The sequence below is a fragment of the Artibeus jamaicensis genome, unplaced genomic scaffold (assembly GCF_021234435.1).
Source record: "Artibeus jamaicensis isolate MK-2021 breed Jamaican fruit bat unplaced genomic scaffold, CSHL_Jam_final contig_519, whole genome shotgun sequence".
In the NCBI taxonomy this organism is placed as follows: Eukaryota; Metazoa; Chordata; class Mammalia; order Chiroptera; family Phyllostomidae; genus Artibeus; species Artibeus jamaicensis.
In genome coordinates, this window is record NW_026521871.1 from 8289246 (window position 1) to 8307011 (window position 17766).

The 17766-nt window shown below is 37.4% G+C and overlaps 1 protein-coding gene across 5 annotated transcripts in view; it reads left to right on the plus strand.

The window, feature by feature from the left end:
- Nucleotides 1-909: 909 nt before the first annotated feature.
- Nucleotides 910-17766, plus strand: part of DENND6A (DENN domain containing 6A) — a 69078-nt gene continuing 52221 nt past the window's right edge. For 3 of the 5 annotated variants that reach the window (XM_053669294.1, XM_053669295.1, XM_053669296.1), the window contains exons 1-2: nucleotides 910-1272; nucleotides 11970-12049. In XM_053669294.1, the coding sequence (XP_053525269.1) occupies nucleotides 911-1272; nucleotides 11970-12049 (442 nt within the window). In that variant the 5' untranslated portion in view covers nucleotide 910. Of the gene's footprint in view, nucleotides 1273-11969; nucleotides 12050-14579; nucleotides 14619-14722; nucleotides 14766-17766 lie in introns of all 5 variants that reach the window. The other 2 variants (XM_053669297.1, XM_053669298.1) reach the window with 1 other exon arrangement.

Genomic DNA, 17766 nt, shown 5'->3' on the forward strand with positions numbered 1-17766 from the left:
GAATGTCCAGAACTCTTAAAAATTATTTATTTCTTTTTAGAGAGGGGGGAAGGGAGAAAGAGAGGAATAAACATAATACATGCACGTGAGAAACTTCAATGGGTTGCCACTCCTGTGCTCCCTCTACTCAAACTGAACCTACAAGCTCATGTATGTGCCCTTACCAAGAATCCGATCCACAACCTTTCGTTTTGAAGAATGACATCCAATCAACTGAGCCAGGGTGAAGGCACAGAACTGTTAAATAAACAGAGTGAGTGAACTGTAAGCCGGCCTGGCGGCTCAGTTAGTTGGAGTGTTGCCAGAGCACCAAGAAGTTGCACGTTCCATTCTGGGTCAGGTCACATACCTGGGTTTTGGGTTCCACCCTAGTCCAGGCATGAGTGGGAGGTAGCTGATAATGTTTCTTTTTCACATAGATGTTTCTCTATCTCTCTCAAATCAATAAACATATCAAACAAATTTGCTAAAATCAATACAAACATCCTCAGATGATGATTAAAAAATAATAGTGAGGTCTATCTACTAGCCATGACGTAAAAATTCAGTGAGATAATATTTTTAAAGTGCTTGGCACACCAACTGGCAGAGTAAGTGTTCAATATTTGTCATCATTACTATTATATTTTAATTTAATTTAATATTACCTTATAATTATGAACCGTATCATTCCAAAAAATATTTCACCCCGTGATCGCTGGACTGAGAAGGAGGGTACCAGGATTCATAAACCACTGGTTCAGTCTGTGAAGAGCTTTAAGACAGGCGGACAGCGCCGGAGGCACAACCCAGTCAAACGCCACCGTGACGTGCCCACGTCTAGGGGTGGCAGGGGAGGAACCCTGTGGAACTTGGCTTCTCGGGTCACGTGGGCCTCAGCCTGGCGCCAGCCCCGCCTCGCCCCGCCCCCATGGAGTCCGGCCTCCGCGGCTGCGGCAGCGGCGGCTGCGCCTGCGTAGAGCCGAGCGCTGTGGCCGCGACCGCTGTTGTGGGGGCGCTAACAGCGAAGAGGCACGAACAGCAAGTGACCGGCGGATGGCTCTGCGGGACCTGGCAGGCTTGGGCCCCTGCTCACGCGGGACGTTGGGGGAGGCCGAGGCGGCGGCGGCGGAGCGAGAGGCGCGGCCCTTGGAGGCGGCGGGAGCCTCGCCGGAGGAAGATGAAGAGGACGACGGCCGAGGCCGGGGCCTGCTACGTTGGGATGGCTTCTCGGCCTGGCTGCACTGCGTGTGTGTGGTGGGCTTCGATCTGGAGCTGGGCCAAGCCGTGGAGGTGAGGCCCGGCCGCATCGTTGCTTCTCTGACCTTTCCCGGCCCGCATCGTTCCCCCTCAACCCTTTCCCAGCAGAGGGGCGGGCCAGGCGGCCTAGACCCGGGCCTCACCTCATCCGGGCGTGGCTGGCCCGCCTTCCGCCCATCGAGCCGGGCCGCGGTCCAGTGGCAGTTCCCGTGGGAGGATCCCGGGCTGCGGCCAGGGGTGAAAAGGTCTCTAACGGCCCCTCCTAAATACTTGTTGATTTTTTTTTTTTAAACCGGTGTTACAAGAATACATAACTGTTTAGCGGCACCCGGAGGAGGCTGCAGGCAGGATGTTTGGGACTTTTTCAGGAAGCAAACAATGCCCCCGACATATGGTGAAATATAACAGCCCAACCTCTCTCACAACAAACTTTTTTTAGACTCAGTTGTTTTGGTCATTCACAGTAGTAACTTTTGAGTTAGAGCATTCCATTAATCCTGAGCCGAAATGCTCATCTCAGCATGCCTTTTCGTCTTTTCCTTCTCTTCCTCGTTTCTGTTACTTCTTGATGTTGCTTCTGAAACATTAGGCCCAAAACCTAATAACCAAGATGGACATAGGTAGAGTTGTTTGCTTGTGAATCTCTAAAAGTTTCCATTTTCATGGCACTTTATTGAAAGGCCTTTGAATCTTACCGGTTTTTGACATTGTATAAGGTACTTTTTGTTGTGTAAGAGATTTCTTGTCTTTATATGTCCAAGAAAAATATTATCAGAAGGATGTATATTTCAAAGATTTGGGGGGGTAGTGATTACATTTTAATAAACCATCTCTTTCTGATTTCAGTGACATGAATTGGCTACCAAAATTGACCAGGAAGGTTTTTCTTAATGGGAAGATACTACTTTTATATTCAGCCTTTCTTCTCTGTTCTATCATTATGAGGTTCCATATACTGTTTCCAAGAAGATCTAGGCATTATGTTTTCTTGGCCTACAAATATGAACAGTATGCTCTAAATTGTATTTGTAGATTGAGACTACAATTTAGGGGAGAGCTAAAAATTAATCACAGTAGCACAGGGACAAATGCAGTGTCTGACACATGGTGGTGTTTAATAAGTACTTGCTGATAGAATGAATGAATACAAGAATAATTCTTTATCTTATAGAAATAATGACTCCCAAAGAATTTGAAGAAGAGATTTGTAAACCATCTATTGATTACGTTGACATGTTAACCAGAAGTTTTATGTATTGCAAAATGGAATTTAATCAAAAAGCAGTAGATTGGGTTGTAGTTGATTACATTTTTACATAACCAAAGGAGATCTTTTGGGGCTCTCGTTATTTGACACACTTTTTATAACATAATTATGTTTTTTCTGATCAAATAAACACTATTTAGCATAACTGAGGTGCTACAAAAAATGAGGATCATTAAAGATCTTATTTTGAATTTCATTTTCCATGACATGTCCTAACTGTACAGAGTTTCCTTTAGGTCAGTTCATAATTTGCTTACTGAAACTATAAAAAATATATAATGAACTTAATGAATTCTCTCCATTAGGAAAATGCTTACTAATAAAAAATTATGTTTGCTTCCATGTACCATCTGGGGGGTTATATATGGACTTTATAGTCCATTGTCCTTAGATTAAGAAGCACTGATTTTATTTTTTTTAATATATTTTATTGATTATGCCATTACATTTGTTCTATTTCCCCCTTCATTCCCCTCCACCCTGCACACACCTCTCCCACCATTCCCCCTTTTAGTTTATGACCATGTGTCTCAAGTTCTTTAGATTCTATATTTCCCATACTATTCTTGCTCTCCCCCGTATCTATTTTCTACCTACCGTCTATGCTACTTATTTTCTTTACCTTCTCCCCCCTTCTCCCACTTCCCTGTTGCTAACCCTCCATGTGATTTTCATTTCTATGGTTCCACTCCTGATCTAGCTGTCCTCTTAGTTTGCTTTTATTTTAGGTGTGGTTCTTAATAACTGTGGGTTTGCTGTCCTTTCACTGTTCATCTTTTTTATCTTCTTTTTCTTAGGTAAGTCCCTTTAACATTTCATATAATAAGGGCTTGGTGATGATGAACTCCTTGAATTTGACCTTATCTGAGAAGCACTTTATCTGCCCTTCCATTCTAAATGAAAGCTTTGCTGGATAGAGCAATCTTGGATGTAGGTCTTTGGATTTCATGACTTGGAATACTTCTTTCCAGCCCCTTCTTGCCTGTAGGGTCTCTTTTGAGAAATCCACTGACAGTCTGATGGGAACTCCTTGTAGGTAGGTGACTTTCCCCTTATCTCTTGCTGCTTCTATGATTCTCTCCTTCATTTTAATCTTGGCTAATGTAATGATGATGTGCCTTGGTGTGTTCCTTCTTGGGTCCAACTTCTTTGGGACTCTCTGAGCTTCCTGGATTTCCTGGAAGTCTACTTTCTCTGCCAGAATGGGGAAGTTCTCTTTTATTATTTGTTCAAATAAGGCTTCCACTCGTGACTCTTCCCCTTCTGGTACCCCTATAATTTGGATGCTGGAATGTTTAAAGATGTCCTGGAGGTTCCTAAGCCTCTCCTCATTTTTTTGAATTCTTATTTCTTCATCCTTTTCTGTTTGGTCTTTTTTTTTCCTCTTTCTGGTCCACTCCTTTGATTTGAGTCCCAGTTTCCTTTCCATCACTATTGGTTTCCTGTGCATTTCCATTCATTTCAATTAGTTTAGCTTTCATATGTTCCTCTAATTTGTGACTAAAATCAACCAGTTCTGTGAGCATCCTGATCACCGGTGTTTTGAACTGTGCATCTGAAAGTTTGGCTATTTCTTCCTTGCTTAGATTTATTGGCTCTGGGGCTCTGAGTTGTTCTTGAGCCATGTTTTGATCTGTTCATACCTGTTATGTATGAGGAGTGGAGCCTTAGGTGTTCACCAGGGCAGGGTCACCCAGGTCGCTGGTTTGTGACGCTGTATGTGGGGGCAGGGTCCGAGAGGGACAGTGGTTGGTCCCCTCTGTCACTTCCTGCCACTGGGGCCTGCATGGTCTGTTTCACCGCTCGCTTTTTTGCTGGTTTATCTGCGTGCGAATGTGTGACCGCGGTCAGTCCTCAGTGGGTCCGCCGGCTACTCCACACCTGGGATCTGCCCACGGCTGCCGGCGTGCCTGGGTTGCACGTCCAGGTCGGTCCGGTGGATCTTTCCTGCCCGACCCCGCTCTGATGCTGGCTCTGCTCCTCTTACCAGTTTGGCTGAATGGTTCGTTGTTGTCAGACTTTCGTGTAGTTCAGTTTTCTGTGGTTTGGCTGTGTTTTTGTTGCTAAAACTTTGTTGTTTTTAAACTTGGTTGTGCAATAAGGTGCAGTGCTTCCACCTATGCCTCCATCTTGGCAGAAGTTAAGAAGCACTGATTTTAGAAGGTGTAGGATGAGAGTGGGGAAGATTCCCTAATAAAGGATCCAGAGATAGATAAACACATTAAGTGGGATGCAATACTACTTAATTTTGTTTTGTTTTCCTAAGAAACATAGAATATTCCATTTTGTCACTTTTAAAATAAAGGAAAACTTGAAACCTGTGCAATCCTATTAACTAGTGTCACTCCAATAAACAATTAAAAATCAAAAAACACAAATTAGAAAGTAATATAACAATAGTTGAAAAATAGGTCATATTTTGCCTTTGTATTACAGCCATATTTAGGTCAAAAATGGACAGTAGGGGTGGCTGTACTGGGACAAGAAGGCATGTAGAATTGTGTTGGGAAAGTGACTTACAGTAGCCCAGCAGTACTTCCTGCAAAGCACAACCATGGGGATTGAAAAGGGAACTTAATTAAATACTAGGTTAAAAACTAAGGTTGTAGAATAATATCCTAGAACTCACCAGTGCTATCAAAAAGTCATTGAATCTTAGCCTTGAGAGAAACTTGAGAGTCTTCTCTGCCATGACAGAAAAGACCATGTGCAGGTTTTAAACAAATGCATAAACAGTGCCACTTATTCAAGTTTAAATCCCTACCAAAGTGACAGTATAGAATGTTGATCAGGAACTCAGACTCTGGAGCTGGACTGCCTAGGTTTGAATCTCTGTGACTTTGGATATATTACTTTGCTTGTCAGCCTCATGCTCCTCTATAACAAGATAACAGATATATTACTTTGTCAGCCTCATGCTTCTCTATAACAGGATAACAGTACATATGTTTTGGCATTGTTGTGGGAATTAGATTAAGTTAGTGTTTGTGAAGCATTTGGAATAGTGCCTGGGTCCCAGTAACACCTAAATGTAAATCTGTATTTGGAAAGCATTGAAATTCCCTTTTTATTTTCGATTGAGAGAGCCCCTAACTTTTGCTTTGAGAAGATGAGGCCTTTGGAGTTTAGTTTTCTCACTTGTAAAATGAAATGAATTACTGGGATCAGTATTTTTTTTTAAGTATAAGAACAATTTTTCCCTGTGTAAGTGAAAATCTAATGTAGTATCTCAATGGCTAATCTGGTTGAAATGGAGCTTTTGTGTGTATTAGTTGGTTATAAACAATAGAGACTAAGCTACAGTCCACAAAGGTATTTTAAGATACCCAGGATACAAACCTAGTGTTCAGAAAATGGCTAGAAACCAGAACAGGGAAGTCCCTTGTTTCTGCTCTTGTTTCTATGGATTTTGTTCATGCTTCATTTTCCTTGCAAACTGACTTCTCTGCTTCGTGGTGGTGGTCTTTATGGTGGTGAAGTTGCCCCTTTCAGCCACTTAAGTGGAGTGTGAACGTCCCTCTCATTCCACACACCAGAGGAAGGTAATCACTCAGGTCTGGTTTGGGGCAGATTTTCACTCTGATACAATCAGCTGAAGATCTTGATGGTTGGGGCATTTGTCAGTGTTGCATAAAACATCTGTGGGAGGTGGCTGTCCTGAGTAAAGGAGACAGTTGTGGGGAGGGCATCTTTTGAGCTAGAAGAGCCTGGAAAAGGTATAGACTGCAGGAGGTGTGCTTAGCTTCTTTTTTCCCTCTTGGTGGCCCTGAAGCATCAGAGAATCCAGATGTTCTCTGGAACAGGTTTGAAATTCTCTGGATTTTATATATTCTATGTTCCTTCTAGATTCAAGATCACCTGATTATTTAGTGAAGCCTTAGTTATCTAAATACATAGTTGCCTCATTATTCAAGTTTTTTCCCCCTGTTTGAGTAATAATATGCTCAGGGTTGAAAACTTGGTAGGAAAGAAATTATAAACACTAGAAAACATCACTCATAATTATACTAAGAAACAACTGCTGTTAATATTTGGCATTTTTGTTAATGCTTTTTTTCTTTGTATAATTTCGTATTTGTCAAGGATTAATTTGATTATTAGGAACAAAAACCCTTTCAAATAAATTTAAGTAAAAAGAGATTGATTGTGAGGAGTCTTTTGGAACACAGATACAGGAAACAGAAGGAACCTCATGGAATTTGGAAAGCCCCAAAGGCTTTTGCCTTTGCCTCTGGAGCTGTGTGGTCTTTTGTCTCTGCTTCTCTTTCCAACTCTGTTCCATTCTCTCTGCTGAGGGTGGTTTCCTCAGCAAGTGTTTCAGTTTCAGCTCCCCTATTTTACTTGACTTTGGGTTACCCTGTGGTACTGATTTTAGCCACTCTACCTTTGTACTCTGGAATCACACTGAAGTGTAATTCAAATACTAGAGAATCTGATTGGGTGAGGGCCTTTAAATCACATGAACCCATAGAACATCATAGGAGATTGACATTTCTATAATTTGTGGTTGCTTCCTGAACCTCTCTGGCCTCTTGATTTTGTAAGAATTGAGGGCATTGATGGCTTTTCTCTTCTTGAAGGTTATGACCTATCAATTTTTTTTGATTGACAATATCCATTTTATTTTTTTTATTTTCAATATCCTATAATATATGCAGAGTCCCTCAAATATCATAATACTACACTAAAAAAATCCTTCTGTAGTTAAATCAACACAGGGTCTTTGTTTTTAATTTTTTTAAGAGAATTTTTTTAAATTAATTTTATTTAGTTATTTTTCAAGTACAGTTTTTTTGTCTATTTCTCCCATCCCAGCCTCCCCCGCCCCTTGCTCCCCACCTCCCTCCCATTTCCACCCTGCTTAGTTCTTGTCCCTGTGTCCTTCCTATTTGTTCCTCCAAATCCCTCCCCCTTTTCCCCCTTAACTTCCCTTCCCTTTCCCCTCTGGTCACTGTCCCCTTGTTCTCTATTTCAGTGTCTTTGTTTTTTTTTTTTCTGCTTGCTTGTTTGTTTCAATTTTTTGGACAGAATTTTAGTCTAGTGAAAAGTACCCAAGTTTGGGGGTTTTGAACATTGGTTAGTTGTCTGAATTTTGGCCAGTTTCTTCAATACTCTGAGTTATGTCTTCCTTAAATGTACAGTGGGAAAATAATATCCTGAAGATTTTGGAGGTACAAAATGAGTTAATGCATGTAAGAATTAATGCTCGTCACTTAATGCATGCCCAATATATCAGTTCCTTTTGTAGTTAGTGTCCTTGCACACTCAATAATCAATGTGTGACTGTTCTTGACTATTCCCTCAACTCCTGTCTTGCCTTGAATTGTGGTTTTGTGGGGTGTTTTTTGTTTTTTTTAAATACATAGCTTTGGATGTGAAACACAGGTATTTAAAGCACTAACTGGGAATCAAGCATTAAGATTTCATTTTGCTAATGATCTATGACATAACCTATTTGTATGTACATACAGTATTGCACCTCTTGCTGAATTTCAAGCCAGTTAAATTATCTGTAAAAAGCAGGGCAGTTTTATTAATATATTGTGTGAGTCAGATTTCTTACATATTACTAATACCCTTCCCCCACCCCGCCTTTTTTTTTTTTTTTTAACAAATTGAAGATAAAGCTCTGCTTTGGGGTGAAGATAAATTTTTATGCTCTTTTTAAAACAGCAGTTAGCAGAATTGGCCCCCTTTTCTTTCCAACTTTTGCTTTTCTGAGACCCTGCCTTTCTTATTCCCCCTTATCCTCTCACAGGATGGAGCCTGAAGTAGTCACCAATTTTCTCTACTTTAGCAGTTTCTATTTTTCTAAGAAGGATAAAGGTGGTTGTGTGAAGGGTTGTTTCTTTATTTCTTTCACTCTCAAACTGGGTGATCCATAGCTTCAGTACTTGATCATTAGCAAGGTTACTTTTTTAACTGAAATTTATATGTAATTGTATGTTGCTGTACTGTCTCATTGAGCCATCTGCAGAGTGGGTATTTATTGGGCACCTACCATATCCAGACTCTGGTATGTTCTGGAGTTAAAACCTTGATCATTCCCCCTTTCATTGAGTTTACAATGTAGAGTGAAGGTAGGCTATTTAACAGGCAGTGTTTTGATAGGAGGATTTTCAGGATACTAATAATGGCCTTTAAATTTCCTTGTGAACTAGTAGCACTTCATGTAGCTTGACATAGTTCTGTGTTTGATGAGTAAAATGTTAGTGTCCCAAGCTTCTTAGGCTCCCAGTTTTTACAAATCCTTCTTTGGTGAGACTAATCTCTGATTCTTTTATGAAATTGTATAATCCTAATCTAGACATAATCTGGGACATTCTCCTGTCCAGTTAGTCCTTTCACAAGTACTTTATTTATGTTTTTGTATTTATTATGATGTATGATGTAAAACATGGGCAATTACATCTAAACTTTACTCTTTTTTGAGAGCAATGCTTCAGTGTCCATTCCATGTTCAAACTAATCAAGCTTTCCTGTAGCATACTTTAGTTTAAATCAGATTTTGAGCTGGAATCTTAGACTGAGGCCCAGCCTGTCCAAATACTGTGGTGTCGGGCCATTTGTTCCACTTTTTAAATGAGTAAATATTTTTTATTGAAGTATAATGTAGAAAAGTACACAAATCCTAAGTCTTTATTTGAGTTTTTATAAAGTGAACCTGTTATAACACTACCATAGGGATCCCAAAACTGACTATTATCACTGTGTCAGAAATTTCCCTTATCCTGTTTTGGTTATGACCCATTCCTCTACCTCCAGCCCCCCCGGAAGCTACTAAATTCACTTTCTGTCTCCATGGATTCTGTTATTCTGTACATTTCATGTGAAAGGAATCATATTATGTGTGGCCTTTTGTGTCTGGCGTCTTTCATTTAAAATATTTTCAGGGTTCATTCATGTTGTATGTATTAGTACTTTATTTTTGTGGTTGAATTTCATATCATACAGGTGTACTATATCATATTTTGTTTATCTGTTCATCATTTGATGGCAATAAGGATTATTTCTACTTTTTGGCTATTATGAATAATGCTGTTATGAACATTTGTTTACAAGTTTTTCTATGAACATTTTCATTTCTCTTGGATATATACCTAGGAGAGAAATTGCTGGGTCTATTTACTAAACTGTTTTCTAGTATGGGCACATTTTACATTTCCATTAACAAGGTGTAAAGGTTTTAATTGCTCCATATCCTGCCAGCACTGGTTATTGTTTGTTCTTTCTTAAAATTTTTTTAAAAATCCTCATCTGAGGATATGTTCATTGATTTTAGAGAAAGGGGGCAGCGGGGGAGAGAGAGAAAGAAAGGGAAATAGAGAGGGAGAGAGAGAGAAACATTAATGTGAGAGAAACATCCATCGGTTGCCTGTAGTACACACCCTGACTGGAGAATGAAACCCACAATTTTTTTGTGTATAGGACGGTGCTCCAACCAACTGAGCCACCTGGCCAGGGTTGTCCTTTTGATTACAGCCTTCTAGTGAGTATGAAGTGGCATCTTATAATTTTATTTACATTTCTCTAATGACTAATAATGTTGAGTGTTTTTTCATGTGTTTACTGACTATATATGTGTGTATATATATATATATACACACATATATATATGTGTATATATATACATATATATATTTGAGAAATGTCTAATCAGATTCTTTGCTCCTTTAAAAATTGGGTTATTTGACTTTTTATTATTGAAATGTGTTATTTATATATTCTGTATACTAGGCCCTTATCAGGTATATGATATTTTCTGTCTTTCTGTGGGTGTCTTTACTTTCTGGGTAGTGTTCTTTGAAGCACAAAAGTTTGTGGGTTTTTTAAAAGATTTTATTTATTTATTTCAGAGAGGTGGGAAGGGAGGGAGAAAGAGAAGGAGAGAAACATCAATATGTAGTTACCTCTCACACGCCATGCCACCCCACCCCAACCGGAACCTGGCCTGCAACTCAGGCATGATCCCCGACCAGGAATCAAACCTGAAGACGTTTTGGTTTGCAGGCTGGGGCTCAATCCACTGAGCCATACCAGCCAGGGCAAAGGTTTTAAATTTTAATGAAGTCTGGTTTATTTATGTTTTCTTTGTTTCCTTGTGCTTTTGATAACCATACCTAAGAAACCATTGCCTAATCCACAGTCATAAAGATTTATTCCTCTGTTTTCTTCTAAGAGTTTTATAGTTTTAGCTCTTACACTGAGGTCTTTGATTCATTTTGGGTCACTTTTTGTATGTGATATGTATTAGAGGTGTTACTTTTTTTTAAACCTTACTTTGAGATAATTTAAATTTATATAGTGTTACTACAAAAGTAATTCATCCAGCTTTCTCTAAAATTAACATTTTTACATAAATGTAGTATAATAATCAAAACTAAGAATATAACAACTGAGTTTATTTGGATTTCACCAATTTTTCTAATGTCCTTTTCCTGTTTTAGGATTCAGTCCAGGTTCCTATATTGCATATAGGTGTCAAAATAAGGTTTAAAAAAAAGTAACACTCTACACATACCACATACAAAAGTGACCCAAAGTGAATCAAAGACCTAAGTGTAAAAGCTAAAACTATAAAACTCTTAGAAGAAAACAGAGGAATAAATCTTTATGACTGTGGGTTAGGCAATGGTTTCTTAGGTATGGTTATCAAAAGCATGTCTCCATAGTCCTCTTCAGTCTGTGATAGTCCTTAATCTTTTCTTGTATTTCATAACCTTTATACTTCGGAATAGTGCTAGTCAGGTATTTTGTAGGATGTCTCTGAAATTGGGTTTTTCTGGTATGTTCTCATGATTAGTCTGAAGTTAAACATTATTAGAAAGAATGCCACATGGGATAATTCATCCTCTCTTTAAGGATATGATGATGTTTGTATGTGAATTAATGTTTATGAAGGAGATGAGGCAGGTGTTTCTAGGGAAATAATAATCTCTTCCAAGCCTGGGGTTCTAGGTGGGGTGGGTGATAGAGATAGATACTCAGTCACACAGCAATAGTCAGGTACCCATTTATACACAACTGGGGTGCATGTAGGCATGAATTTTCCTATGTCCAACTGATACCAGCAGTAAGTTAACTGTTCCTACTAATTTTCCTTTTCCTGGGACCATAATTATTCTCCCACTATGGTGGGAATATTAGACTGTGCAGGGGCAAGTGGCAGATAGGCATACCTTTAAAGAGAATAGCCCCATTTAAACATTTTATCATACTGTTTTTCAGTATACATATTAATATTTTCCTGAGGCACGTTTTTTTCTATCCTACCATAATGTGAAATATATATGCTATGTCATTTTTTAGGCCTTAATAATTATATCAAATAAAACTTTTTTCTTGACTTAATACCTGGCCACCTCTACCTCATTTATTATGACATAGGAGATCTTATTTTAGGTAACAAAGCCAGGGTGACATTAGCTGATGCTCTGTGTCCCCCCCCTTTGATGCCTCCCAGGAATGCCAGTGGCCTGGGGGCAAAGATGCCTGGACTTGAGCTGTGGAGAGAGAAAACTTCAAGCAGAGAGGCATCTCCAGGTACTGGGGCCAATCCATAGTTGATTATTTCCATATAGGTATCAGTAGCTAAATGACTAACAGCGATTGCCCAAACTTACATTTAAACTTTTTTTTTCATGAAATAAAGTATGTACATAGAAAATAATTCTAGGAACTGTTACAATTTGTGCAGGTCAAGATACTTGGCAGTGGTTACTTTTCTTTTGTTATTTTTAGATATGGAGTTTAATTGAGATTTTATAATCAAGTGTGGATTTTTCTGATCTTAAATATAGAGTGAACATTTGGATAGTTACTAGAAATAATAATACATTGTTTTTAAAAATATATTTATTCCAGAATAAAACACTGGGTAGTCTTAACAGAGTACATTAAAATGAAATTCGAGAATTCTGTTTGGCAGTTTAGTACAAACAGTTTTTAAAAGGCAGACTTGATGGGTTATGTAATTCTTATATTCTTTTAGCTTACTTAAATTTATATAGCATGTATAAACTTATTAAATACATACACATACACATATACACACATTATGTATATTTAAGTTACTTTTATATAGGTAAAACATACCAACATTTTTTATGTATTGTTGTGGTAGTATTTTAAACCATATGAAACCAAAGTCCAAAGGAACCACTGTGATTATGTAAAAGAAAAAAGTGAAACTTTGTGTATTTGCTTTTGAGTGGATATTTTAATCACAAGGAATAAAAGTCTGAGGGGCACTTAAAATAAAACTTATTTTAGAGCCTAAGATTAAGCCATCACAGGCCACTGAACTTAACAGTGTTTTAGACCAGCAAACTCCAGGGTAACTTAGGTGTAATGAGATTTTTATAAAATACTTGTATGGCTAAATAGGTTATAAGCTTGCCATTTCTGCTTTAAAGGAACAAGGTAAAAGGGTCTCAAGGGAGATGTATCTACACATAAAGAAGAATTATATATTAAATACTGAGTTGTTGAATGGACTTAATTGATTGAAGAAATATTTTTTTAGTGTCTACTATGTACCAGAGACTGTTCTAGATGTCAAGATAGAGTGGTAACAAAAGAGGCCAGATTCTTGACTTCATGAATTGTGGAGACAGAGGTTAAGTCAGATTGGTCAGAACATGGGATATAAAGCAGGGTAGGTAGAGAGAATATGCTTTGGTGTCATTCTCTGTTTCAAGAATAGTGGGCGGTTTTCATTTGACATACTAGTTCTGTGGACCCTTCCCATAGACCTGGGTATAGAGCTGTGATTGCATGTTAATGATCACTACTATAGGTGCAGTGAGGAATGCGCCTCGTATAGTTTGGAACCAGACCTAAATTCAAGTTCTAGCTCTGGCACTTACTAGACAAGTTTTGGGAGAGTTATTTAACTACTGTGAACTCATTCCCTCTTTGGTAAATACGGGGAGAATTGACAGGGTTGTGAAAATTAAAACCTCCAAAAGATGCTCATTAAGTATTAATTCTCCCTATCTTTCTCTCATTTTAGTTTTCTTATACATAAAATGGGTAAAATAGACTACTAGCCTTGTCTATTGTTGTGAGAACTAAATAAATGAAATAAATACGTGAAACCACTTTAATACAGTCTGTAATGTTATTTTACTATGTGTTATTTCTGGAAAGGGAAGATTTTCAGGCTCAGGCAGCTCTGGGGACTGGTAGAACTCATGGATTCTTCTAAAAGTAGGAAGTCATCGATTCCCCCCCCCCCCCCCATTAGCAACCCAACATTCACATAATTTAGCTACTCTTTTGTGTTGTTTTCTCTCCTTTTTGTTGTCAGCCTCTAGCTAACCTGCTGTTCCTAATCCCATTTCTTCTTCACATTCCCAAGAAAATCTAGATTGGTCCACTTAGGCATTCTACCCAACAACATCTAAACAGTTGATTGGCTTATGATGTGGGTGTCCTTGCAACTGGTGTTTATGAGTGCTTCTTTTCATAGTAGCTGTTCTGGCCTAGTCTGCCTTCCTTTAATGGGGGTATAGGGCAGTAGTTTCCTTCAAGGTGGCTGTGATTACTACAGACACTAAACCAACCTGTCTAGGAAAATGCAATGATTAAGGGAATTGGGTTGGGTTTTAAGGTAGGAGATACCCTTTGAAATTTTCTAAAGTGCAGATAATTATTTTTTCTTCATTTTTTAAATAAGATGTTAGTAATTTATATTACTTCTTGAACTCAGTAAAATTATTATTGCTTGAAATAGATACCAGCTGGTACATAAATTTGTCTTTAGATTTCAGGTTTCCAAAGAAAAGACTCAATAAGCTTTGAGTTATTGGTAATTCAGCTGGTAAATTATTCTTGATAACTCAAGATTTCACCAATCTCTTAGAGACAACTTTGAATCAAAAAGTTTTTTTTTGCCTAATATAAATCCTACTCAGTTCTCTCAGCTTCTCATGTTTCATTGTTAAAGTTTGTGAACTATGTCTTGAAACTATTTGACCATAGTCAACTAATATTTTAGAAGTACCTACTAATGTTTATAATATACACTCAATATATTTGTCTAACAAAATTTTAACTCTTTCTCTTTTAGGTAATTTATCCTCAACATTCCAAACTTACTGATAGAGAAGTAAGTAAAAATATTGCTCTGTATAGTCTACAGTTTGTTAGGTTTTTTTTGGGGGGGGTGTGTGTGTTTGTATTAATATATATAGCTTTCGTTTTCTTTTTCAGAAAACCAATATTTGCTATTTGTCTTTTCCAGATTCAAATTCAGGTAACTATTTTTCATGTGGTGTTTCTGTTGAATTTTGTACTAAAAATACTGATTATACTGTTAATATATAGAAATCTACTGAAACAACATGCAAACTCAATTTCAGACTAACAGGTCAGTAATTCTGATTACTAGTTTTATAATGCCTAGTAATGTCTTATTGATTGTCATTGGTTCAGTTTTTAAAATAATTATGTTTTAATGTTGTAAAACACCAAGGAGCAATAAACTATTGAAGTAGTGAAGAGATTGAAAATCAGTAACATTAGTATGTTTAGGTATTTGTAATAAGTACTTTACTTTTTTTAGTTTAGGATTTGAGTGAGAGATTTCTAAGAACTCTGTAAAAGAAGTGAGTTTAAAAAAACAACAGGATGAATATGGTTATAAAGCCATGACCACAAGTTATTTTCAGTAATATATTTTAGTGAATATATGGAAAGTACTTGGAATGGGCATATAGAAAACACCATGTAAGTGTTTGCTATTATTTTAGACTTGGTTTTCCTGATTGTTTTCAAACTTTCCCTTTGTGTGGTCCTAATTGTTGAAATCATTCAGGTTACCTCTTGTGTTGCACTTTTAAAACAGCTTTTCAGGCTTATGGTGATCAGAACATTCCAAAACAGCTTTCAGGCTTATGGTGATCAGAACATTCCGCTTCTATGACGACACACACAGGAGTTAGAAGCCTATGAAGCAAAGACAGTTCAGTTCCCTTTCCTTTTGAGGTTACTTCAAATATATTTGGAGCTCATTTTCATGAAATATATTAAAAATGTGTTACTGTGGTAAAAAAAAAATAAAGTAAAATAAAATAAAAAGATGCCTTTGAGAGAGCCCAGTAGGGTGTTTGTTCTGATGTGGAATTATTGGAATCTTTTAATATGTTTTGCCTACAAAGTCCACACATGCATTTTTAAATGTAGTGAGTGGAGGATTGGACTTCTAGGGCTCAGGATAAGCCAAGCTGTGTGGATTGCAGGATAAGCTGATTATGCAGTTGGAATTCCAGTGGAATCTACTGTACACTCTTCTCTCTCAGACCATAGTTGGTTTTCATGGATTGTTTGCTTTTTCATATTTCTACATGAACATCAAGGCTCAGAAGTTAATTATATGGTATTCAGATAGCCTTTTCATTTCCAGTTTTGTAGTTAGTTTCTCCATGCATCATTTTCTCTTTCTTTCTTTCTTTCTTTCTTTCTTTCTTTCTTTCTTTCTTTCTTTCTTTCTTTCTTTCTTTCTCTCGTTCTCTCGTTCTCTCTTTCTCTCTTTCTCTCTTTCTTTTTTGGATATAATTTTTATTTTTCATTTTTTAAATTTATTTTAATTATTGTTCAAGTACAGTTTTCTGTCTTTTACTCCCATCCCAGCCCACCCCATCCATGCATCATTTTCTTATTGAAAGTTAATCTCAAGTGTAAATCTGTGTAAATCAAAATTTGATCAATATTTCAGGCATTTGAGTGACCTACACATGTTTTTTAATGCTTTTTAAATAAGATCTGCATCAAATGAAGTGTGGTTCATTTTATTTGAAGAATGGTTGGTACTTAGAAATAAAATTGACAGAAGATTTTAAAAATAGATACTTTGCCCTCTTAACAGATGAATGTTAATCTAGATAGCAAGAGACTGTGAGGTTTGTATGTATTTGAGATCACTATTCTTATTTGTGAATATACAAAGAGTTTGTTTCACTTAAGTGTTTTATTAAATGAAAGTTGGGATTACTGTGCCAACTTTGAAATGGATTTAATTTTTTTCTGAAATAGCTTTTATTGTCACTGAAGGAAATGCAGCTACAGTAGAGTAGCTTTAGGAAAGTCTAGGTTTCATTTTCATGGTGCACACTTTTAAAAAGCCAAAGAACATTTAGACCCTGTTATGCTGTACAGGTAAAGAGGAATACTTTGGGGATTCCTGATAGAATGATTTGTTAGTCCTGTACCTCCTCCACCCCCTACCAACACACATATACCCCGCACCCCAGATCTTATGATTTTAGAAATTGTTTTTAGGTTTCTATTTCTTGTTTCATTTGAATGGCTTTTATCTTTAGGAGCCCAAGTTTAAAGTATGCCTACTCTTTGACACATATTTGTCAGGTATTTTTTCTCCTTATTGTTTATCATTGACATCATTTGGATACAGGTGTTCCTGAGGCTTAAGCTGTGATGGGGACCCAAGGACTATAACTACTATATTTTAAACATGTCCAGAGAGAAAACTCAGCATTAGTAATGTTTTAGGTAATGATGAATTCAAGAGAAGGATTAATCCTTGCTCTGGTGGATGCAGACAACATTTGTCTCAACAGATTTCTTCTCTGTAATAGCAGGGACATCATCATATGCTTTACACTTCCCAATGCCAAAAGCAGTGATTCTCACACTACCAGTTGAAAGGCCAGTTGGGTTTTTTTAAATTTCCCATATTGTAGTCCAATGTTTCTATAAAATACAATTTAAAGGAATTACTAGAAAATGAAGGGAGAAAAACAGAAAAATGCAAAGTAAAAGTCCAGATTTGTCACAACATTATTAAATTGATGTAAGAGTTCCTAAATGCTTACTCTCAACTTGGATATTTAATTCATCATGGATCAGTAATAAGAATTTGTAGACTGGCATCAGTGTATGGACTATACCTGGAGAAGACCAGGTTAAAAGTCCTATTTGTCATCAGTTCCAACTCAACCACTTTAATCACAGGGAGAGTGACCTCAGAGAACTGGAGGCTAAGGATAGGGCTACTGCTTGAGGTGTCATGTTTTATCTCCATCTTACGCATTCTGATCTGTTCTATAGCTGTACTTGTACTAATATACAAATAATCTTTAAAATTGTTCCCTTTAGGAAAAACATTTAAGCTTTTTCCCTCAAATCTCTAAATGATATTTTAGTTACAGGAAGTATGTTTACCTTTAGCTTTGTAGTCTCAATGTAATTGGTAAATGTAAATGAAGCTTGCAAAATACTCTGTGCCCTTGATATTT